Source organism: Eumetopias jubatus, unplaced genomic scaffold (assembly GCF_037043125.1).
Source record: "Eumetopias jubatus isolate StellerSeaLion01/CBP00866 unplaced genomic scaffold, mEumJub1_p1.0 scaffold_1, whole genome shotgun sequence".
NCBI classification, from domain to species: Eukaryota; Metazoa; Chordata; class Mammalia; order Carnivora; family Otariidae; genus Eumetopias; species Eumetopias jubatus.
Genome location: NW_028274807.1, coordinates 214923851 through 214948676, shown reverse-complemented (window position 1 = coordinate 214948676; position 24826 = coordinate 214923851). Strand labels below are relative to the sequence as shown.

General features: G+C 59.0%; 1 protein-coding gene across 12 annotated transcripts in view; it reads left to right on the top strand.

The window, feature by feature from the left end:
* The window catches only part of KDM4B (lysine demethylase 4B), a 133614-nt gene that overhangs the window by 81848 nt on the left and 26940 nt on the right, over positions 1-24826 (top strand). For all 12 annotated transcript variants that reach the window (XM_028125998.2, XM_028126006.2, XM_088017897.1 and 9 more), the window contains 2 exons: positions 4350-4487; positions 20163-20359. In XM_028125998.2, coding sequence (XP_027981799.2) covers positions 4350-4487; positions 20163-20359 — 335 coding nt within the window. The remainder of the gene's footprint in view (positions 1-4349; positions 4488-20162; positions 20360-24826) is intronic.

Below are 24826 nucleotides of genomic sequence, written 5' to 3'. Positions count from 1 at the left end.
GGAAGAGGGGAGAGTCAGGTGGGGTCTTGCCTTATGTAACTCCCACTGCCTCCCACGCTCAGTCCCCTGCCCTGTGTGCTGGGGACTGTGGCTGCCCCCACCTCCCCCGCCCCCGCCTTGCTGGGTCCTACAGGGCCGGGGTTGCAGTGGACGGGCAGCTCCCGCCGACTTCCCAGGAAGCCACAGGACAACTGGGCAGGCCCCTCCGCCCCCCACTTCGTCCTGATCTCTGGCTGCACCCCATGGCCCACTGCAGACGTCCTTTGCGAGAATGAATACCTGTTTAGAAATGAAATATCTGGCTCTCCCACAGCGTGGAGACTGTGAACTCATTCAATTTGCTGCTCCAGGGAGTGCTCCGCTTGTCCCCGGGAAAGGCTGTGATGAATGAGGCCTGAAGCTGGGCAGTCAGGGTGAGGGGGTGGGGGGGTAGAAGGCCAGCACCCGGATCTGGGCCTTCATCAGGGGCTCTGCCCTGGGGTGGGGCTCAGCAGGTATCCACCGCAGGCAATCCTTTCCCTGCAGACAAGCCTCCTGGATGGGAAGGTCTAGGCCTGTGTTCCCCAGGGTGGTCTGGACCAGAGGGATGTGCCCAGAACCTTCGGAGAGGCCCGAGCAGACTCTGGGCTGGGTAGTGGGGGCAGGCCGGGGAGAGGAGGCCCCTCCTGGGATTCCGGTTCCTGAAGGTCTCCGTACAAGAGCATTTGTCAGGTACGGGAGCAAGTTCTGCAATCAGATCCTCATGCCGCACTCTTGCCAGGAGTGTCAGCGAGTTGGAAATTGCTTCTGACATTTCAGTCACATCGCCCACAGCATTAGTGCTCAGATCGGAGATTCACTCTCGCCATCGGGCTCGTCCATCAGGTAGCTGCACGTTCTGCCCTGAGAAACGCAGGTTTCCACGCCTCCCTCTTCTCTCCTCGTCTTGTGATTTGAACACCGCCGGTTACCAGGAACCTCACAGACAGACACGGCATTGCTCCCAGGAGTGAGAAGGACTTGCTTTCCTGTGGGTTGTGGAGAGCATTCTCCCAGGCGGTGCTTCCTAGAGAGAGAGAGGCCGGTCAGAGGCGTCCCCTCCCCTGTGTCGCTCTCCGCGTGGCACTGTGCTTGGTGCACGAAATGCCTGAAAGCACCCGAAGGCGGTGGCCTCCTGGCCCCGGGGCAGCTGGCTCTCAGAGGCCGTGCCCCCCTGCCACCAGCCCGGCCCCCGGCTGCCCACAGTCCTGCGGGGCGAAGGCCGAGGCTGCGCCAGCAGCGAGCAGGGAGCAGCGTCAGGCTCCAGATGAATGCCCCATCCGGGTCCGTGTGGGTCCCCTCATCTGAATTCCTGGCAGCCCGGTGGGGAGTGACTCCTGCGCTCCGCTTATAAATCTTTGTAATGGTATTTACTTCTAGAAGAAAAAGCAGATCAATAGCAGAGCTTTTTAATAATTAAAAGTGTGTATTTCTGTAATCTGCCGTGGACTTCCTCATTTATCCTGCGAGCGCTGGGGGAAGCAGCTGAATTCAGGCTTCCTCCATGACTGGCATGTGGGCTGGCGTTCCCTGCTCTGCTTATGACTTTGCCGCACAGCCTATCCATCATCCCAAGTGCCTTCTAATTTACTGTCGGGATAATGTGGATGGCGGTGACATGGAGGATGGACACCGTGGGCTCGAGACGAAGCCACCAGGATGTCGGTTTTGTGACAGGAGCATCATCTCCTTGCCGGCCTTACTGAGCACATCGGTTCTAGGCCTTAGTTTGTGGAGGGGCCTTGTGCGCGAGGCACTGTGGTCTGCCCGAGTGGGGGCCGGAGGCACCTCCCCTCACACCCCGGCTCTCAGAGCTGGCCCCGCGGGGACCCCGCAGCGCGCCCAGGAGTCTCCCTGCTCATGCTGGGCCTCATGCCTGCCAGTACCCTGGTGGAGGGAGGGAGGGAAGGAGGGGAGCAGGCAAGCCGGCTTGGTGGGAGAGCTGGATGATGCTGTCCAAGGTCAGCTCAAAAAGGATAAGAAAATCAGTAATTATATTTTCAAAGAAAAAAAATCCCTACATTTTAATTTTAATTGTATTTGCCACCCATTTCACACAGCCTGGTGCACGGAGCCAGCCCAGAGAATCCTTGCTGTGGCCGGGCGGGGGCGGGGGGCGGGGGGTGCGGCGGGGAAGGGTTGCTGGCGCCTCTGGGACACTGAGTGTTCTCTCTCCACCCCAGTCTCCTGCCGTGCGTGGGCTTCATCCCCCACACGCCTGTCACTTGGACAGGAATTTTAAAATATAACTTAATGCACACTGACTTCCTTTGATTGGTGCAATTCATTACTTGGAAAGAAAAATATCTTCATGTTCTTAAGGACTGGCTTTTCTCCAGGCTGTGTCAGTTTTGATTGATTTTTGACTCCGTGGTTGGCTTTTGGAAGTCTCCCGCCCCCCCAGCCCCCATGCCCCTACCCCCTCAGGGTCTGACTTCTTCTTGGTGACTTAAATGAATCCAGCAATTCCTACTCATCTCTCTGGAGGAATAAATAAAGATTGGCAAGCCTGAGAATTCCTACAAAGCTACAGTAGAAAGATGAACAACCTGATAAATGGGGGCAAAGGAGACACTTTGCAAAAGGGGGTATAGGCACCTGTAGGCCTCAGAGAAAGGGGATCGAAACCATGAGATACTGGGGCCCACCTGGCAGAACACCCCCAAATGCCGGCGAGGAGCAAAGCGATGGGGACTCCCCACCACCACCAGCGTGGATGCTGAATGGGGGGGCTGTCGCAGAAAACTGCTGGGCAGGTTCTCGGGAACCCCTGTGTGCCGCCGCCAGGAGACCCTGCAGGAATGCAGGCATGTGTCTGCAAGTAGACTGGCCCCCACTGCGTTGTCGAACGCTCACCAGAGCCCTGCTCCAGAAACAGCCCACGGTCTGTCGGCAGGGGACGGGGAAGGACCCAGCAATACGTCTACACGATGCGGTTCCCTTTAGGAGCAAGAAGGGACGGAGTACCTGAAGTCACACCGAGGGACAGAGGCAGACACAAGAGCACAGTCCGTGCGAAGCCATTTCATGAAACCCGAGAAAGAAACGTGCTCCTCAGTGACAGAGGCACATCTCACGGTGGGGGGGTTGCTGGGTGGGGTGCTGCCCGCAGTGGTCGGTTCCTGTTCGGGGCGCTGGTTACTCCCAACTGCAGATAACCTGTAATCTGTGGCTTCTACCGAATCTTCAGTCAAGGACTTCAGAGTTACTCTCTCGCCACCAGCCTCGGTTTCCACATCCGTGAACTGGGCCTCCAGCCCCACCTCTCGTGTTCTGGGACAGTGACCACTGTTAACTTGTTGTCCTTTTGGATCCCACATCTTCTAGAGTGCTTGGGTGAAGGGCTCAGTGCCACCCTGGGGGGAGGGAGAGAGGGGGTCCAGGGGGGAGGCTACCGCCCCCACCTTTGCCTCCAGGCCTTGGGGTGGAGGTTCCAGAAGCTTCCGTCTGGGCTCCTTGTGGGCCCTCTTCCCCGTCACTCACACCCAGCTCCTTGGTTTGGGGTCTCTGTTTTGGAGGCCGGATCAGACCATTTGAATAGGTCTGGAACCATCATCAGCTCATTTGACCGAGTTCTGACCTTGACATGGTGTCCTTGTGGCACGCTGTTTCTCCGGCCTCCTTGACTTGACTGGGAAGGAGCCCCTCTCAGGATACAAGGGACAGACATGTGCTACGACAGCCGGAGGACATCGGTCATTTTCCACGAATGTTTTGTATGTGCAGCTAGACCCGTTTTCCTCACAAGGGCAAGACCCTGTATTTAGAGCACGCCCAGCCCTGTGCTGGTGGGGGGGGGGGTGGCCTCTGTGGCTGATGCCAGTGGGGTCCACGCTTCCTCAGCAGCCCCTGCGCCGTCTCCGAACATCCCACAGTGGACAGCAGGCGGGACCCGGCCACCTGCCTCCAGACCAGGAGAGCCCCTCCCTCCCGAGAGTGCCTAGAGGCGTAGCACTCAACAGGCCCATGTGTCGGTCACCTTGGGGCCCCGCCCGGGGTTGGTGGCAGCTCTTGTCCATGCCACGGCCACACCTACTGCCCCGTGGGAAATCGGCTGGAGCCCTTGGACTTAGGCGGAGCCACCTTCTACTGGGCAGAAGTCCATTGGCTCCTGAAGTCGGGGCTCCCTGGCACTTGCTGGGAAATCCTTGAGTCCACATGCCCCTGCTGTGCTGGCTGGTGGCTCCTGGTGGCGTCGGCCAGCAGCCTCTGCCTGCCCCGGGCCAGCCCTGCTTCCTGTAGGGGAGCCGTGTGGTAACCGCCATTCCTGACTCCAGGTGTTGCCCCTCGCCTGTTCACTCCTGCTCACCTGTCGGCCTTTTCCTCCTCAGATCACACAGGAGGCCGGGGAGTTCATGATCACGTTTCCCTATGGCTACCATGCTGGATTCAATCACGGGTTCAACTGTGCAGAATCTACCAATTTCGCCACTCTGCGGTGGATTGATTATGGCAAGGTGGCCACTCAGGTAAGTGCCCACAGAGCCTGTGAAGGCGTCTAAACGGGGGGTCAGCCCCTCTCAGCCCATTCCCTCGGACCAGGGTCTCTGTGGCCTCTGCTTAGGCTTGACGGGGGCCTGGTCTCTCCGCCAGGGTCTGATTTCTGGGATCCTCAGTGAACTCATCCCCAGAACGTTCCTCACCTGGAATGAGCAGGGAGGAGGCATGGGGCCTGCGACCTGCAGCTGGGGGCTTTCCTTCCCCAGCAGACCCTGCTCTCTGGGCCCTGGTGTCGGGGCCGTCCATGGAGATCACTGAAGGGCAAGAGGACTCCTCCGATTCTTTTCCTGGAAGTTTGCTGTTCTGGGTCTCAGAGGGCCTTGCTGCGAGGAGGGGCTGTTGGTGGGAACAGGCCTGTACCAAGGATCTTCCTCCGAGGACTGCCACCACGGCCCTGGGCTCCTATTCGGCCTCTGCAGAAGATGGCGCGCTCTTCCCGTCAGGCTGGGCTCAGGCTTTGGCCCAGGGTTTCAGCCCATCGGCCTCTCTCCACTGCAGATGGCCCAGTTACTCATGGGTGTCTCTCTAGCACTGGGGCACGAGGAACAGGAGAACCCCCCTCCAGCAGGGCCAGTGCAGTGTGAAAACAGGGTGCTTCCCGTCAGCCTCCCAAGTTGGAGCCTGGGGGTTCCTCCGAGGAACCGCTTGGCCAGTTCCAAGTCAGCTCCCTGGACCGGGGCAGTTGGAAGGTTTCTCACAAGACCCAGCAGTGGTGACCCCGTGGGGATCAGCACGGAGGCCACTGGCCATGTGCGGGTGTCGTGGCCTTGAGCTGTGGGGGTAACACACGCCATGTCTGAGGCTCGGTGCATGACTAGCGACACGAAATGTCGCGCAGATAATTGGTTCATGCTGGTTATGTAGGCGATGTTTTTGGATAGGTTGGGTTAAACCAAATTTATCATTAAAGTGAATGTTGCCTGTTTCTTTTCACGTTTTGAGTGTGGAGACTGGACCGAAGATTACACAGGTGGCTTGCGTCCTGCCTGTGGCGGGCAGCGCGGGGCTAGACGGATGGGCTCACCTTTATGTTTCCACCTACTCGCTTCTCTAGCTTCGCCGTTTTAGTGCAGTTCAGAGAAGGAACTGAGCTTTGCAGGAAAGAGACTGGAGAGGCACTCGGGGTTTAGGAGCGTCGGGATTGTTATCCTGGGGGATGCTGTCTTTGGCAGAGACGCTGGGCTTCGCTGAAAGAGAAGGGGTGGGAGCAGCAGGATTTTTCCTTTTCTTTCTTTCTTTTTTTTTTTTTTAAGATTTTATTTATTTATTTCACAGAGAGAAATAGCGAGAGCAGGAACACAAACAGAGGGAGAGGGAGAAGCAGGCTTCCCGCTGAGCAGGGAGCCCGATGCGGGGCTCGATCCCAGGACCCCAGGATCATGACCTGAGCCAAAGCCAGACGCTTAACGACTGAGCCACCCAGGCGCCCCAGGACTTTTTCTTTTGAGCTAAAGGAACGATGGAATGTCCTGGAGCGTGTGGTTTTGCTCACGTGACTGTGGGGCACCGTGGACGGTGAGACAGTGCACGGAGGATTCCATGGGGCCTGTGTGCGCCGAGAGCCCCGGCCGCGGTGGGAGCTGCGATTGAGTCGTAAGCTCTGGACAAGATTGCAGGCTTGTCCTGGAGGTGCCATCAGCGCCGGAACCGCAGTGGGGCTGGCAGGGACTGCCCAGATATTAAAAGCAATTTTGGGTTCAGCCGTGTGTTCACAAACAAGTGACATTTGGGAAGTGCCGCCTTAGATTGGGCCTCCACGCTTACATTGCCAGGCGGCGTAGCGTGAAATTACTGAGCGAGTGGTGTGCAGCGCTCTTGCGCAAGCTGGGGTTCAGGCGGGTGGCCCGGCCCTGTGCCGGGCTCCCACGTAGAGCCACCCCAGCTGCCCCGACCCCGGGGCAGGAAGGCAAGGGTTTCAGCCGGGAGTGGCCATTGGCCATGGGGCGCCCGGCTGTGCAGTGCTGGATGGCAGCCCGCAGGCTTTTTGGCGGTGGAATGGGCCGGCGGTTTCTGCCTCTTCCAAGCTCTGCTGCCCAGTAACTAGTCAAGGCCGGAGACTCCGCGAAGGCACCTGGCCCCTCGCAGACGGCCACAGCTGAGGTGTGTCAGAGGCAGGACCCGGCAGGGGCAGGGAGATGGTTGAGGTCCGGTGGTTCTCAGGGACCTGCTGGCTCCTTGGCCGCGTTTTAGGGAATGGAGAGTGGGGTTGGGGGAGGATCCCAGGATGCTTTTCCTAAGCAAGGGCTTCTCTCTGCCGGCCCGAGCTGCCCACCCCCATCTGGGCTTGGGCCAGTTCCTTCTGATACCTTCCTCAGAACCCAGGGAGAGCATCTCCACTTTCCAGATTTTATTATTTTTTATTTTTATTACAGATTATTTTTTATTTATTTGAGAGAGAGAGAGCATGAGCATGGGGGGAGGGTCAGAGGGAGAAGCAGGCTCTCCGCTGAGCAGGGAGCCTGATGCGGGACTTGATCCCAGGACCCTGGGATCATGACTTGAGCTGAAGGCAGACGCTTAACGACTGAGCCACTCAGGAGCCCCAACCACTTTCCAGATTTTAGAGAGTTTCCACTTGGTTCTTTACCTTCTTCAGGCTCCTAGGAAGTTCCCCCACCCCCCTTGTCCCTTTTCTGTCATGCTCCCTCTGTGCTGGCACATTAGATGCCACATTCTTGCACTTGGCCGGCCTCTGTGAATTTCAGGTATTTGTGTTCTTTCTCCTTCTAGAGCAGGGGTCAGCAAACGGGGGCCCACAGGCCAAATTTGGCAGGCTATCTTTGTGTGGTCCGCAACCTGAGAATGATTTTTACATTTTTAAAGAGTTGTGCAAAAAATCATAAGAAGAATATGCAACACGTCACTTAAGACGAAACTCAGATTTCATGTTGACAAAGTTTTATTGGCACACAGCCATACCCATTCGTTGACAAGCGGTCTCTGGCTGCTTTCGCCTGCAACAGCGGAGTTGGGTAGTTGCTCCGGAGACCACCTGGCCTGCAAAACTGGAAAGTAGTTGCCTTTTTGCCATGGCCGAGGAAGCGTGCTGGAGGGTTGATGGCCTGGCAGACTCTAGCCTTTCCTGTCAGCCCTGGCTTGGGCCGGTCAGGGCTGACCAGTTGCCTCTTGCACCCTTTCCCAACCTTTTCCCAGGGTCTCTGGCATCAGAGGGGCTGCTCTTTCAAGCCCGTCCAGCCCCCAGTCCTGACCCACACCCAGCGCTGTGGCTGCCGCCTCCGGAGCCTCTGGATGGGCCTGTGAGGGTGCTGGTAGCCGTGGTTGACCAGCAGGCCAGGCCAGATGCCAGCGTGCCGCTGCCATTCACCTGCAGACGTCCCACAGTGGAACGGGAGGCCCAGGCCTTGGGCGCTGGTCTGCCCCCACGGGCCGGAGGAAGCCGCCGGGCTTGCAGCCTCTTACCAGAGCCCTCAGAGGGAGCTCCTTCGGGCCTTGCACCCAGGGTCCACTCTCTGGCCTGGCCTTCCTTTGACAGCATTCACACCGGAGCACTCCCGCCCCCCCGCAGTCAGCAGGATGCTGAGCTGCCCTGCGGTCACTGTCGAGTTGACATGGTGTTTGGGTGTTTGCTCTCTTCCGTGGTTCTCCTTTCTGAGCCACTTCGTTGGCATTAACCTTCGTGACCCATCGGTGTGCAAGAGGAGAACCACATGGCTGCCTGTACCCTCCCAGGCCTGTTTCTTTGTCCCAGACTCCTGCCACAGTTTTTGGATCCCACAGCCCCATCCCCGAGGCACAGCAGCAGATGAAAACCCTGGCTTCCTGGGCTTCCCGGGCTTCCCGTGTCCTGGGTGCAGCTCTGGGCCTGCATCTGGAGCAGAGGTGGATGGAGGGAAATTGCTCCCAGGGTTTCACGTAATTAGGGAGAAGCCACCTGCGGGGCCAGGGTGAGCGGAGACCCCTGAGAGTGCCCAAGGGTCAGGGCTGGGACTCCCAGAGGAGGAGGCAGTGATTACAGGGACATGGGAGCGGGGGGGGGGGGGGGGGGGGACTTCCTGCCAGCTCCACGCCCCCAGCAGGGGGAACAGAGGGGCCTGGCACTTTGAGTGACAAATGTGTAACCCCGCTATACGGGTGTGTGCGGTGGGGGGGTGCCCAAACGTTGGTGGACGTTAGCTCTATGTGGTGGAATTTGGGTCCCTTAAAAACATACACTATCGATATGGGTCTTTTTTACAGCTTTCTTTAAAAACAAAAACAAACAAAAAAAAGCAAAGCTTTTCAGGGGAGGAAGGAGTGATCTTGCCCTTCCTCGGGGCTTCTTCCGTAAATGCCCTGCAGCCCCCAGAGGGGGAAGGTTTGGGCTGCTGTTGTCGTGGTAGGGGTGGTTTTGTTGGTTTGTTTTACAAATGGGAATGATAAACCAAACCAGCCAACAGGCCCAAATCAGGTCACTCCCGCCCAGTTTCCGTTCTCCCCCCGCCACATCGGGACCAAGGGGAGCATAGAAAGTCACATGCAGACTCAGCCGCCTGAGCACGGCTGAGCACTTGCTGTGTGCGTAGGAGGGACCTGGGAGTGAGCTGGGCTTCCAGGGAGAGGGTGAGAGGTGGAGCAGTGAGCAGGGGTCCAGGGACCCGAGGACACTACAGGGCCTGGGTGCAGAGCAAGTGTGGGGCCTGCCCAGCCCCTGGTCATGTGCTACTGCTGTTTTGTTTTGAGCCCTCAGCTGGATCCCTCCTCGGAGGGAGCACTCCTTTCCCCTGTGTCTCTCCCTCCCTCCCTCCCTCCCTCCCTCCCTCCCTCCTGCTTTACTGGTGGCACCACCCTGCTTCCAGGTGACCCTGAACTTTGTGACCTCGCGAGGGCCAGAGAGGTCAAGTGACTTTGCCAAGGTCAGTGCAGCAAGGACCCAGAACGTCCACGCCCTGCCTGTCTCCCTCATCCCACTCGGAGGCAGGTGCCTGTTGAGAGTTCTAGAATATACCCTTCCTGCCCGCAGGTGTCTCCAGGCTGGCGGCCGTCTCCTGGCAGGGGTCCAGTGCTCAACTGGGGCAGAGGAGTCGCCTCCTGAGGCCTATGCTCCATTTCCAAGAACCGAATTCCCTGGGCACATGCTCAGACGGGCAGGCTTTGTAGTGGGATTTCTACTGGGGGGAGATCAGAGGGATGCGCCAGCTTCGCCCGGAGAAAATAAATGTGCACGCACCGCCCTTTTTAGGTCTGAACTCGAATTAGTCCTACAAGGCTGCGCGCCACATTGGATTAGCTCAGCGCAGCCCCGGCTGCTCCCGTGGTGGGTGGCACTGGGTGAAGCCCGACAAGGAGCTCTTGCCTCCATCGAGGTGGTGCTGGCGTCCCAGGCCACTCCACAAGGCTGGTGCGGAAGTTGACTATGGATTAAACAGAGCGAGAAAGATTTAAAACCCTGTTTGAGCGGCCAGGAGCCCGGGTGCACTTAACTGATTTTCCGCCAGCTGTCTGGGCCGCCGCCTGCCGAGAGCTCAGCTTCCCTGGGAACTGTCAGCTCCCCACGAGAGGCATCCGGCAGGGAGGGGGCTTCTGCTGAGTGTGGAAGAGGGGAGAGGGCCCCTGGTCCCCCAGATGCACTGCATGCAGGTTGTGGGGCCTCTCCTTGAAGCCCCAGCCTGAGGCCCATTGGTCTTTGTTACTGTAAAATGTGAACCAAATTGTTTAGATCGTGTGCCTTCTATTTTGGTAAGCGATTAATCAGGAGCCCAAGTGGAGGTGGCGGGAGGCGGGCTGGGGGTGACGATGGAGGCGTGAGGAGGAATGGGGAGCCACGACCCACCCGGGTTGGAGGTCCGGCCATGCACCTGCCCTTCTGCGCCTCGCTGACCCTGTGATCTATGGCGCTGGGCAGCCAGGTGCATGGGGCTCGCAGCCAATTGCTGTGTGAAGTATGTGTTCCCCTCGCTCCTTCCCCGGAGCTTCCTGTCACCCTGTCTTTTCCTGTGCAGGTGGCGTGTCACAGCCACGCAGTAGCTCCAGAGGTCCCCCAGGCCTCTCGGCTTTGTTGTGGATTCCACTGCACGTGGTGTCCTCCTCTGTGGCCTTTGTCAGTGTTGTGGGAATGCGCTTGGGAAGCGCCTGGCACTGAGCGCCCAGCGTCCGCTTTATTAATGTTACCGTGCTGGTCGCTGCCGTCGGTGCGGAATGGAGGGGGGAGGGCCCGGGCTGCAGATGGGCAGGAAATGTCCAGGCCGTCCTGGTGGGCAGGGTCACACCTGTGGGCCCGAGAGGACAGCGACACATGGAGGAGGCTTCCTTCACAGAGAAAGGGGAGGAGGGCGACGCTGGAGCCCGGGCCTTCTGGAGGCTGCATCGGGCCCGGTCCAAGGCCAGCGACCTCGCCCGCCTGGCCGGCTGTGGGATCTGCCAGGGGGCAGCCCACAGTCGGGCCGAGGGGAGCCCTGGGAGCCATGCACCTAATTGTTTTGTTTATGAAGCGCTTCTGAGAGCTTCCAGTGGATTTCCTAATGAACTGGTTTGTTCTGTCTCTTGCTGCAGCGCTGATAATTACCTCAGAAACGGGGGGCCGTGGTGTCTGTGAGCCATCATGAGCAGATGTGGGCTCCTCGGCTTGGTTTCTGCCCCTGTCGGCGGGGGCGGGGGGTGGATTGTTTAACGCTTTGTGGGCCCAAGTGCCTGGTAGCCCGAGTGTTCTGGAAGAGGCACGTGTGTTGCCGGCCGTGCCGGACGTCTGCTGGGCGGAGGGTGGTGTGTGGCTTTGGACGTGCCGCTCTGCAGGCGGCGGGGTCATCGCAGGCCTGGCCTCACTGTGTGCGGCCTGCTGTCTCCAAGGGTGCCCCAGCCTCACACGCACTGGCGCGCGTGCGGGCCACTCGTTGGTCGGTGGCCGTGGGCTGTGGGCCCGCCGCCCTGGTTGCCGACAGAGGCCCAGAGCCAGTGCCGCTGCATGGGCGCAAACGCGTGGGGGTCCCTGTGCTCAGATGCCATCTGGGTTGATGATTTCATCGAGGTCCGTTTAATAAAACCCTCTCGAGGCCGGCGCTGCATCTTCTCGGTCCCAGTTTGCTCTTTTACATGAGCAAACTCTAATGTCAGTTCCATCTTTTTTTAAAAAAAAAAAGGCCCCTGAGTAAAGCTCGGTGCTATTTAAATGGGGGAAGCTTGGCAAACAAGACCCCATGGGCTCTGAGGCAGCCCGCAGCAGACCACCCACTGTTGGAGCTCCCACCAGGGGGCGTCTGGCGTTCCAGTTGCTGTGGGTCCTTCAGTGACATGTCCACCTTCACTGTGACCAGCATCTGGTTCTGGAGCCTGCGTGCCACACGTGTCCCAGCACAGATCAGAGAGAGGGCGGCCGGCCAGCAGTGCTGGGAGGGAACGGGGCCCAGAGCGAGACTTCTCAGCCTGGGGCCCCTCGGGGGTCTGAGTGAGTGCCCGACAGATGCAGAATGGAGTAGTGTGCAGCGCCGTGAACCTTCACACGGTGTCCCCCAGGGCCTCCCCACAGCCTGACCTCCAGCCGCATAGAGTGGTCTTGTCCTCAGCAGGGCGCTCGGGGGACCCGGGTGTCTGCCGGCTCTGTGCCCTCACCATGGCAGACTGAGTAGTCGTCGCCTCTGCAAAACGGCCGTTCCTGCGCTAGTGTGGTCGGTGACTTTGACATCGGGCGTCGTCAGGGGTGTCCGTCCCTGCAGGTGAGCGCTGACCGCTCTGGTCCTGGGAAGACACAGAGGGGAGCCTGTAAACAAGCTGAAACATTCTGTGGGAGGGGAGGGGGCTGGTAAGGGAGTGCTGAGTGGTTTTTTTTTTTAAACCAGAATCAGCATTTTAAAGAATGTGGACTGGCACCCATGGGGGTGAAGAGAGCCGAACGAAAAGAACAGAAGCATGTGTCATTCTCTGGAAACCTGGAGGTGGTTGCTGTTAGCAGAGTCACCTGAGGGAAGTGAAGTTAGTAGTTCACTCAAACCGTGATGGTATTAATTTTAGAATATAGAGGATCCTTGAATGTAGAAGATTGGAAACAACCTAAATGCACACCCATCATGATGAGCCAGCCAGATGCTGGAATACTATACAGCCATGAAAAAGGGGTGAGGTGGCTCCTCAAGCTCTCGGGTGGAGCATTCCCCCGAAAATGTGTCCTGGGGAAAAGGCAAGGTGTAAACAGTGGCTGTGGGCTGTCCTCTGTCTAAAAAGAAAAGGCCGTCTTTGTTGTGTTGGTATGAAGAGAACATTCTGGAAGGAGACACAGGACTGGGTGAGAAGCAGGTGCTCTGGGTGGGACCCTGCACTGCTTCTGGTCTTCCCAGGGCTGTACCCTTGTGAAGTGTTGGCAGTCCCCGAAAGTCTCTTCTGAGCTCTGTCTGTGTGTGCCTCGGGTTCCCCCTGCATCAGTGAGCAGTTGCTAGCAAGACGGGAGCTCTCATTCTCCGGTGGGGTCCACCCCGCACATGGTAGGTCCCAAGTTCTGCAGATGGTAGGCATTTAGGGCCCACGTGTCAGTCGGGGGAGGTCAAGGTCTATGGAAGATTTTTGTGCGTTTGCTTCCCGTGGAGCCCCCTGAGGCTGATGGTGCATAGCCCCCGGAAGCAACTTTCGGGGGAGCCTTGTCTGAAGTCCAGCCCACAGAGACCTACAGAGCGGGGCCCAGGCTCGGAGGCAGAGGAGGACACAGACCCCAGCTGGGCCAGGGCTCCCACAGCCGAGGAGCCACAGAGGCCTCAGGGTCACTGAGGACAGGTGTGTGTGGCGGGGTCAGCTGGTGGAGCTCAGCGCATGGGAGGGCTCTCCATTTGCTACACGATATTAAAGGAAAGTCTGGCTTTCAATTTTTTTTTAATCTTACTTTACAAAAATGCACTGTTTTGTATGTTTTCGGTCCTTTTGCGGGGTAGTTATGATGGGCTGGTAAAGGGTAATTCCTCAGAAGCTGAGAACAAAGCACTAGGCCTAGGAATCAGACGCAGAGAAACGCTTCTGTTGCTTTTCTCTCTCCTGCTAGATGAGTAGCACAGGAAGGGGCTGGAGAAATAGGAGGCAGGGGTCTTGTTTTATGATCGGAAATGCGCCAATGCTGACTGACCTGCCCACCCCAGGCTGGGAGCTTTGCCTGCGTGGTCTCATTTAAAACCCCTGACAGCATGAGGCTGGTCCCCTTCCCCTAGAAAGGTCTATTTAAAATGACTTCCTACATCCCATCCTGTCCCTGTCTCTGTAGGCAAGGCCATGGCGCCAGCCTTCCAAGGAAGATGCCAGGCGCATTTCTGAGCCTGCAGGTTGATGCTTTCTTTACATTTAGCAAAAGTGCTTGCAGAGGAGACCCCGGATCCAGTGGGGCAAACTGCAGTGCCCTCGGTGGCTGGATGTGTCCTGGGCCGTGATGGGGAGCAGAGGGGCTTGTGGGGCACCCAGTCCCAGAGGAGCCATGAATCCCTGGCTGCCTGCCAGCTGCTGACTTGGGCCCCGCCCACCATCCCGTGCAGCTGGGGAGCGTCCTGTGAGCAGTGGCGAAGTGCTTTGCACAGTGGGGGCCGTGGGAATGCTAATAAATGAGATCCTTGAGGATGTTGTGGGTTTTAATATTGATTCCTATGAAAAGGTTGAAAAAAAAATTTTTTTTTTTTTTTTTTTTTTTTGCTTTAAAGCCCAGAGAGGGAGAGGTGGAGTTGAGGTGGTGGCCCTCAGTTATCATCCTGCAGTGCGGTCCCCTGTGGGAGTCAGGGTCTCGTGTTGGTGGCCTGGGAGTCCCCGCTGCCAAGTGCCCTGAGTGCCGGGAGCCCCGATGCTGGTCCGGCTCTGTGGGCCCTCTGAGCCTGCCCTCTGCCCCCCGTGGCATGGACAGCCCGAGCTGAGAGTGTCTCTGGGCCCCAAGGGCCCCCTGCTCTGAGCCTGACGACATGCCAATTTCTATTTTTTCATGCTTGGGAAAGAAGAACCCTATTTGTCTCTGCTTGGGGCCCCTGCTCTCATAACCAGAGGCAAACCTCCACCCTACCCTGTTTTCTCATTTTCCTTGGTCTTAGCAGCAAATCCTGGGAGATGTGCATGAATGTCGGGCTGTTTGATATGTCAGTCTTCCAACCTGGGGTGACAGCCTCCCTGCTCCCAGGTCGGTGCTCAGATTAGGCCCAGGGCCCCTAAACTCCGTGGTCATGACTCTAGTCATTTGTCATCTGGAAGTGACAAGAGTGCTTCTTGTTGAGCCTCTGGCTGGCGCTCAAGATCCCTGGCCTTTCGGGCGGTTCTGTGACAGGAGTGATCCACTGGGGGTCACAGAGGCCTGTGTGGCTGTGACAAGAGGCTCCGTGTTGGGAGCGCCCTGTCTGGGGAACGGCCCGGGCCCTGGCTGGGCTTCTGCCCTGGCAGGCTCCTGCCCGCTTCTTCACTCCTCTCCCCTCCACCTCCCCACCCCTCCCCTCCCCTCCCCTCCCCTCCCCTCCCCTCTCCTCTCTCTCTGTCTCCACCAGCGTCCTTGGGGCCCCTGGTGAGACGTCCAAGGGAGTCAGTTCCTGGGATGGTGAGGAGGCATCCTGCCGCTGGCCCTCCCCCAGGTGCCTCTCTGGTCAAAAGCAGCAGTAACTGGAGGGGCAGGACGAGGAGCGTGCACGGGGGGTCCTTGCTCCCAGCGAGCAGGGGAGGGCTCTGTGTATCTTGTCCCCTGATGCCACCGAGAGCCGCTGCAGGAAGGGCCCGGCGTGCGGACACCACCTCGATTCAGCTTCGCCAGCTGAGAGCACAGAATAGTCCACACGTGGGAGATGGGACCCTCTTGGAGCTCAGAGCCTGAGACCATCTTGCTCCGGGTTTGTGTGGCTTCACAGTGGCTGAATCTGATCTCAGTACCTTAATTCTTACTCACCTACAACCTTAGGAAGTCACGGGCCCCTCGCACCTACGCGCACTCTGGGCCAGACTGCCTGGGCTGCAGGAGGCTTTGTGCCGGCTCTGCTGTTCAGCTTTCCTCTTCTGCTCTAGGCGCAGGTGCAGTGGTTCTGAGCAAACCCAGGCGCCCCAAGGCCCGACCCCTTCATTCCTTAGCTGTCATTTCAGAGACCTCCGTGCTTGTGTTCCTCCGTGTGTGAGTGCCTGGGTTCGTAAGATCAAAAACGCCAGGCGCTTCCAGGCAGAGCATGTGAGATCTGTGGCTGGGGGGTTAGGAGCCAGTGTCTCTGCTACGAGGGGACCCAAAGCCCCCCAGACAGCATGGGGCTGGTCCTCTCAAGCCCCCGGGCACCCTTTGAGGCTGGGTCTGGGCCCCGGCATGGGTGAAGGGCGGCTGGCCCAGGCCCCCTGAGGTCCTTTTGGTCTTCAGGGGAGTCTGTTTTCACAGTGAATGGCCAGATTGGGCTGTAGGTATGGGGGACAGGTAGCCTAGAGGAGGCCGAACCTGAGACCAGGCCTCTGTGCACCAGGCTCTAGGTGCTTCCTGGCACCTGGCGAGAGCTGGATTCTGGAAGCAGCTGGTGGGGAGTGTGCAGCCTGCTATGGTCAGTCAAGAACAGGATTGCGGGAAGTGTGCACAAGGACACCTGTCCCAGGCAGCTCGGGCTGCTGTAACAAGGGACCACGGACTGGGTGGCTTGTAAACAGTAGGAATGTATCCCCCGCAGTTCCGGAGGCTGGATGTCTGAGAAGAGGGTGCCAGGGGGCCGGGTTCTGGTGAGAGCCCCCTGGCGGGTTGCAGCCGGCTGCCTCCCGGCTGTCTTGCATGGGGCGGGGAGAGGACTTGGTTTAACTGTACTTACCTCCTGACGTTCCGATCTCCAAAGGCAATCACATTAAGGGTTAGGGCTTCAACCTACTCGGCGGGGGGTAGCGCACAGCTCAGTCCACAGCACATGTCTGTAGGGGCTCACACAGTTCACCGAGGTCGGCCTCTGGCACATGCCCCACTGAGGTCCTTAGGCCTCAGGCTACCCTGTGAAAATCATTCTGCCCCTTTAATCAAGGTTCAGCAAACTTTCTGTGAATGTTTGCAGGTGCGTGGGCTACGTGGTCTCCGTGGGACCGCTCTACTCAGCTGTAGCAGCACCAACACAGTGGTGGGTGTGGCCGTGCCAATAAAACTTTATTTACAGACGGGTCATGGGCCACATTTGGCCCGCTTTCTGTCATTTGCCTATCCTCCACTTTTAAACGACATACCTGCCCAATAAAGAGATTTAGGAAAGTCAGCGCACACAGATGGCTTGGCCCCACAGTTGAAAGAGCCATGGTTGGTGTCTGATTAAGGAGCTTGGCTTTTTCTAAAGATTTTTGTTCATGACGGGGCCTTGTACTTGTGAGCACGCGTGTTGTATTTCTTGAGATCACAGATCCGTCCCAAGAACGTTTCTGTCATTTACGTGGTGCCCCGGAACAAGTAGCAGCGGCGCTGGGCGCCGTCGTGCGGATCTGCCCACGGCCATCGAACAGCCTGCTTACGGTTCCTCCTGTGTGCACGTGCGGTGTTGTCAGTACCGAAGGGGAGGCCGGCTCTGCCTGGGCTCCTCACTTCCTCGGGGGAGGTCCCTGGGAGGCGCGGCGCGGGGACCCGCTTGCCTCAAGTGACAGGCATGGACAGTGGCTGCGCCACATCCAGGGTTTGCCAGAGCCGCACCCTCCCGCTCCCCCCTGGGGCTGGCAGCCAGTTCTGGCGGCTAGGGGCTGTGTGCGCTGGCCGTGGTGCAGGGGGCCCCTCAGACCTCCTCCCCACATTTGTGCCCCATTCTCATCAGAAACTTACGACGCGGCCAGCTCCCTTTGAGAGCACACACTCCGTGGCGGGTGCTGATGGGGGCAGGGCATGGGCTGCTAACTTGGGGAGCTGGTAGGAGAGCACCGGAAACTTTCAGCTTGAGTGACTCCAGCAGATTCTTGAAAATGCCTGTCTCTGGTTTGGGAGTGGGATGGGGGCGGGTGGGAGAGGGAGAATGAAAACAGATAGAGCGATTTGCCCAGGCCGTCCCGAAGAGCCTGCCTTGAACTCCCCCCGGCCCTGCCCCCACTCTGAGCCTCCTTCCCGAGCAGCCCCTGCAGCTTGGAGCCTCTGTGCTTGCCCTGGCTGGCCCGGCCACCTGCAGTGAACCAGCAACCTGTGATGGCCCCAGTCACAAGGTAGCCGGTGCTGAGGGCTGTTGGGGGTCTGGCGTGCTTGGCCCCAGGAGGAGAAGCTGGGTCTTCTTTGTCGCCCTTAGCAACCTTGCCTCCCTAACTGGTGGGCCGACGGGAGCCCGTGGGTCCGTGGCGCCTGCCCCACCCGGAGCTCAGCTGCCCTGCCGAGGAGGCGATGGGGCCGTGTCCTAAATCCCAGCGGCTGTTGCTCCCCCTCTCCGGACCCAGTGCTTGCTCCCTGGGTGCCCGTGAGGCTCCGGAATCCTCCCCGACGGGCCATAAGCCCCACTGCAGCCAGAACCAGCGGAGAGGGAGTGTGGCTTCAGCCGGGCAGCGGGGCACGGGCCAGGCTCCAGGCCACCTGGCATTGCTCCTCGGAGCACATCTACGTGTCCCCCCCGGGGTGCACACAGGTGCCTTTTTTTAATTACTTAAGGAAAAGCAATTGCAAAGCTATTCCGTACAAATCCCTTAAGCCGCTGTCGATGGGGGCTCTGGGGAGGCCGCGGCCCGGGCCAGGAATCTGAAACACGGGCACCATCTGTGCTCCCGCCACTCAGAAGCCAAATTACACCGCCAGCCTTTCTCTTCTGCACAATTTTTTATTAAATGAATTGCTTTTGCTGGGACTCGCTTGTCCATAAATATTCCCTCTTGCTCGTCGTGGTCAGGTTATTGCCGTCCCCTGGTCCAAGCTCCTGGATCCAGTCCTGGGGGGTGGGAGGGAGTGGGGGTGGGAGCTGGGGCTGCAGAAAATTCCTCAGGACACTTCCTGAAGCCCGTCCCGCAGCCCTGCCACACCCACCTAGATGGGGGTCCTCAGTGATGGAGGGCAAGCATGGAAGGGCTTGTCTCAGGGCAGGGGGCACGGTTGCTGGATCCAGTTACATCCTTTCTTTCTTGCCATTTCCATTGAGAGTGACAGTGACACAGTTGTGAAGGAGGGCGAGACGTGTGTTTAAAATGGAAACATGTTTTAAGCTATGGTTTTGGAAACGGGCCTCTCCTAAGCCTGTTTATTTGACAGGGAGGCAGAAAGAGGGGCCAAGAACGTCCTGAGCAGGCAGGCATTCAGAGTTGGAGCTGTAGGGGCTGCAGTGCGGGTGTCCCCGGGCGCATCCCTGAAGGGTGGCTGCCCTGAGGCTTCTGGTCAGTGCTCGCAGGACAGGCCTTCCTGGGTATATGTGTCCCCATAAGGAGGCAAGGACTGTGTCCGGTTTAGGCAGGAGGGGCACCCGTGGGTCAAGACCACTTCCTTGGGTCCCCTAGGCCACCTGCTTCCAGGGCTTGCGTTACTCTCCAGAGTCTAGACCAGTCTGCAAACCAGGCCCTGGGCCGAATCCGGCCCTTCATTTGTCTTTGTAAATAAAGTTTTATTGGTATACATATTCATTTATGTATTACCTATGATATTTCTGAGCCACGGCAGCAGAGTTGGGAGGTTGTGACTGGGCCACTGCCTGGCCCTTTATGGACAGTTTGCCAGCCCTGCCCTAGACCAGTGGCTCCTTAGTTTCTCTCCCTTTTTGCAGTAGGTTGATTTTCCAGTCCCATCTTGGTCTCATCCCACAGGTAAGTCGGAGACCAGGGCTGCCTGAGTTCTTCCTGCTGATGGAGGAAGGTCATTGGCTCACTGGCTGGAGCCCAGCTTCTGGAATCTTTAGCTGGCTTTTCTGACCCACGACTTCCCAAGGTGTTAAGTGTCCCTGGGACACCTGCATGCCTCCTGCATGGTGCCCGGCACTGGGGGCCACCACAATGCGATGACATGGAGGAGAGGCCCCAGGAACGTGTGGCTTGTGGGAGTTGTTCAGGGCACAAAGAGGGATGGGTCTAGACGGCAGAAGAGGGGACCAGAGGGACCCCATTTCAGCCTGTCCTCGCCATGCTTGTTTGCCCCACGCGCGAAGCTCCCCGACACAGAGGACCCTCTGCTCCGAGGCAGTATTGCTGCAGGCCCCCCTGGTACACTGTGCCCACCCCCTGCCTCAGCGGGCCACTCTCAGTCTGAGTTCTGGCCGCCCTGGGGCAGCCGCTGAGTCTCTCGAGTCCTGGCTTCCTCTCCCCAAACCTGCGAGGCAGAGACCAGGAGCAGGCACGTATGCGCCCTTGGGTGCCCTGCACCTTCTTAAAATCGCTTGTTTCCTTTTTTGCTCTCAGCCTTTTGGGACTGACCGCTCTCTCCTCTTCCTAACCTTCGAAATGACTGCTGTTAGGAAGCATTCCACATGCATTTTGCAGGGGGCGCGTGTCCGACAGCTGGCAGGTTTTGGTTAGAGCCGACACGTGGGCAGCTGGAGGTTGGACCCTCGTGACCTGGGGCTACTGAGCTGCGTCTGTCTGCCTGCTGACCCCCGGGTCCCCCACAAAGGGTCTGCTGTCATTTCCCTGGGCCTCGTGCTGGGCGGGGGCTGTGACCCCACAGGAGTGGGCCAGAGGCTGCCACTTGAGGGCACGGCTTCCACTTGGGACGGAAAGGCGCCATTTCCTGTCTGGAGGTAGAGGTTCTAGAAGGGAGAGAGGCCGGGGTGGGACTCACGCTGCCCCTGTTTGGCTCGCAAGCCACGGGCTCAGCAGATGTCCCCTGCCCCCCACAGTGCACGTGCCGGAAGGACATGGTCAAGATCTCCATGGACGTGTTCGTGCGCATCCTGCAGCCAGAGCGGTATGAGCTGTGGAAGCAAGGCAAGGACCTGACGGTGCTCGACCATACCCGGCCCACGGCCCTGAGCAGCCCAGAGCTGAGCACCTGGAGCGCCTCCCGGGCCTCACTCAAGGCCAAGCTCCTACGCAGGTGAGTCACCCAGGAGCCTGAGCCACTGCGCCCTGCCAGGTTCTGCTGGTGACAGTAAGTGACTGCTGCCCCAGCCACTCCCACTCTCCACCTGGCTGGTGGCTGCAAGCTGTCCCCCACCTCCCTTCCGCCGCCTCCTCCCCCTCCTCCTCCCCCTCCTCCTCCCCCTCCCTCGCCTCCCCTCCCTTCCTCCTTTCCCTTTCCTTCCTTGCTCTCTTCCTCTCTTCCCCGTCCTGTCTCTTCTGCAAATGTGTTTCTCAGGCCTCGACTTCCCCGAACATGGCCAGTGGGCCTGGGGGCAGGTGGTGTCTGTGTTGTCAGGGACTCAGGTTCCCTCCTACTCCTCGTTCACCAGCTCCTGGGAGGCCAGTCCTTTGGCCCTTGGGCCACATGGTTTCCTCTCTGAGAGGACACAGGCTGTCCCCATCATTCTTGTGACAGTCCTGGACACGGGAGCCCTGTTTCTGTGTGGCAGGGCTGCTCGGGTCCCTTCTTGGCTCCGAGCGATGGTAGGTCTCGTGCTGGAGCCTGTGTGGCTGCCGCGCCCCTGCCCTTTTGCGTCTGTGGATGCTCATTTGGCACTTCCAAAATCCTGCTGTTGGATTCGCGATTATGGCCGTGATGCAGCATCCTGCCCCCCCCACGGACGTCCTTTACACCCCCATCCTGGCTCGGAGGGCCCCTCTCTACAGTCTGGACCCCTCCAGGCCAGCATGGTGACCGCCGGGCCACATGCCTGGCATTGGGTGGGGGAGAAGGCAAAGCGACAGCACCCTCTTGGCATGTCACCGAGACTGTGGGGACGTGAGGGGCGGGTCTGGGCTGAGGGGGAGTCAGCTTGGGGCCAGGAATGAGAGACAGCCGGCAGCAGTGCCCGATGGCGCCCCGCTACCCAGGATATTGGTCCATTGGCTTTTTGTGGGAATGCCCGGGCTCCTCGGGTCTGAGTGCTCACGGACAGTGTTCCGCCGGATTCCTTCCTGGTGCCCAAAGAACATTCAGCACATCCTTGCTGGGCCCCCAGCCTTGAGCTGGAACTGTGCGGTGCGGGGCCTGACGGGCTCGTAGCCGCTCGACAGCATGAAAGCTGCTGTAGACAGTAGACGTTCCGTAAACCAGTGCGCGTGGCGTGTCCCGGTAAAACTTTATTGACGGACGCTGAGATTGGAATTTCATATCATTTTCCCCTGCCGCCAAGTAGGACCACTCTTGTCACCTTGTGAACCATTCAAAAGCGTCATCACCATCCTTAGCTGGTAGGTGCTGCCAAATCAGGCAGCAGGTGGATCTGTGCTTCGGGGAGAGCTTTTCCACTTGCAGCCACTCCGTTCCAGCCTCATCTTGTCCCCACTGGCCGTGGATGGCGTCTCGGGAGGCTGGGACAGAGCCCTCCTTTGGGGAGCCGGGGAGCCCCATTGGTGGCACTCCTGCACCCTACGGGGACAGACACCCTTGGACCTGTTTCTGGGAAAAACCATCCTGGCTGAGGGACTGTGCCGGCCCAGAGCCTGCCCCCGACTGGGCTGTTCTTGCTACCCCGTGTCTGTCTGTGAATCTGCGAATCTTGGGCAGTCTCAGCCTCACTGCATGGTTTCCCCACCCTGGGGCCCCTCTCTCTGAGAATGTTCCGGCAGCTCCGGAATGCTTTCACAGCTGCTCCTGACAGCCTTCGTGAAGGTGAGTCTCTTTTTTCTCTGCTTTCTTTTGTTGTCTGTCCTTTTGATTTCTGGCTCTCCCTATGTTCCTTGTGGGGAGCAACTTCTGGGTGAGGCCAGCCTGCAACAAAGCGAGGAGTGAGCTGGTGGAAGGCTAGCTCCCAGGCCAGACGTGCATTTGCATAATGGCTAATTGATTGTGGCTCAGCCTAATTGGTCAACAGAGCGGATTGCCAATAAACGGGCATCATATCCCAGAAATGGAGTGGCATTAGAGGCAGTCTGAAGAGCCTGCCCAGAGGACAAGGGACCCCAGCCGGCCGGTCCAGAACCTTCTGTGCCAGAGGAAGCACCCTCCACCCCCTCTGCCTGGGCTACCCCCTCACTGTCCCAGCACCCTTGTCATACACTCTTGCTTTCTGGAGTCTTCCTGTGTTCCATCTCTCCCTCCCTTGCTGCTGACCAGGGGAGCTGTAGTAACCAGCCAGGGGGACTGGAGTACAAATCAGGCTTGTTCCCAAGGAGGGCATTTTCTTTAAAGCCTTTAGTATGTAAAATATGGCTGATTGCCTTCTTTTTCTTTAAAGTCAGGGGTTGGGGGACCTTTCTCAGAAAAAGCGGGCTGAGGACTCAAGGCCAAGCTGGATGCCCCTGCCCCTTGGCCTGAGCTCAGTGACTGTCACGGAGTCCGATGTGACTCTCTCCTGGTCATGTGGTGCTCTGCCCTGACCAGCTGTGCCAGCTCCCCTGAGCCTCAGAGGGTTTGATTTGGGGGAGGGATGTCTCCCCCTGAGCATCCTTGGCTTGGGCCAGAGGGTGAGGGTGAGGGTGATGCTGGCTCTGTCCCCAGACCAGGTCTCTCTCCTTAGCACTGAGGACTCTGGGGCCGGATCACTCTCTGGAAGGGCACATTCTGGGCACTGTGGGAGGTTAAGGAGTCACCCCGGCCCCCACCCACTCAGTGCCAGGAGCACCCCCAGTTGTGACGACCACAGATGTCCCCAGACACCGTGTGAAATCCCTGAGCAAGGGCATGGCATTGGGGTGGGCTCCTCACGTGCCCGGTGTTCCCCTCCATTCTTTGAGTCCCCCTGTGGCCCCTTCTCCTTCTCTGGGACCTGCAGCTTCTCCTTGGTCCTTGCTCAGACCAGCTTAGCCAGGCCCCTGTCCCTCAAAGTTTCAGCCTTCTGACAGCGTGCCCCCTCCCCCAAACATCGCCTCAGAGCAGAAGCCAGGTGTTGGCCTCTCTGGGAGAAATGATCTGCACCCTACTTGTGGCCCCCCTGAGGATCCACACCGAAATCTGGTCGTGTGAATTGACCCCGCCCCGTGACAAACGCCACGAAGCTGTGACCTTCCCGCCTCTTGATGCGCGGCTCCTTGGGCTAGCATCTCCATGCTCTTCCTCCTCCTGTTCTGAACGAACAGCCCTTTTCCGGGTACACACTGTCTTTTCCTCTTGGCTCCTTGTCACTTCTGACAAAGGCTTTGAGAAATGCCCCCCATCGACCGCACGTTCCGGCAGGTGCGTGATCCACCGGCCACACGCCAGCCTTGCACGACATCCGTGCCGGCCCTGCTCAGCCATCTGCTGACAAGAAGATGGAGAGGGGCACGCTCCCTCGCGGGGACCCACGGGTCTTATCCCGCCGCAGCTGCTGCCTGCTCCTGCTGACCTTGACCCCTACCTGTCCACCTGGGCCACTCTCCACCCACCACCCTCATGTCACAATGGAAACAGGGAGTCCAGGTCCAGCCTCCCACCGTCCGATGCTTGCTGACCCACAGGCGGCCTGTCTCTCCTCTCCTCCCTGTGCCTGACACCCTGAGCCTGGCTGGAGGTTACCACATGTCTGAGCCCGTACCCACCAGCGCCCCGCCCCCGACCCTGGCCCTGCCCTGCTCCTGAGCCCCTTCCCACAGACACACCTCCTGGCCTCTCAGGAGCAAGCCCTGTGACCCTGGGGCCTGCCAGCTCCACGGCCCCAAGGAGCTTGTTGCCCTGGTGGCCCACTGAATATTACCTCGATTTTTCTCCCCCAGAGCAGAGCATGCACCACAGATTCTGAAGGTGAAATCCTTTCCTTGCCGCTCGCCTGCCTGTCTCTGGGGGCAGGCAGTGCTGGGGGGTGAATGAGGAGTGCGTGTCTTGCGGCTGGTGGGGCGGGGGGGGGTGTGGAGAAGGGTCTTGGGCACAGGGCTCCTGGCCCCCTGCTCCCGGATGCAGCGGCCGTGCTGGCTCCAGGGGCCTTGGCAGTCCCGGATGCTCCCCTGCGGAAGCAGAGGCCCTGGGCAGCGGCCAGTCCTGTCAGAGCTGGCTCCTTGGGTGCTTTGGGCCCTCTGTTGACCAGGCCAGGAGCCATTCGGAGCCTGCCGCCTGGGTGGGGGTCCAAGAGGAGCCCCTACACTGCCTCTCCTCCCGTCTGAGGTCCAAGGATACCTGCTTCCACACTGAAAACATTAATGTCGGTTTTTGGGCTTAGTCCCAGTCTTTGGTTCCCATGAACTTACGGCAGTGACCCGCGGTCAAGCCTGGAGGGTAAAGTGCATGGTTTTGCTCTACCCATTCCTGAAACATCACCACGACGACCACACAGGAGTGACCAAGAACAGCAGAGGGAAGGCGGCTGCTGAGCCGTGTCTGCAGACTTGGACAGGAAGGAAAGGGCGGGCGAGCGAGCCCCACCTTTGCAGCACAGAGGAAGCTCAGATCCAAGGCAGACAGGGAGGAGGCTGGCTTGTGCCGGGAACTCTGGAAAGGCCTGGGATTGAGAGACACGGGCGCCTCCTGGGCCAGGGACCGCAGTGGGCT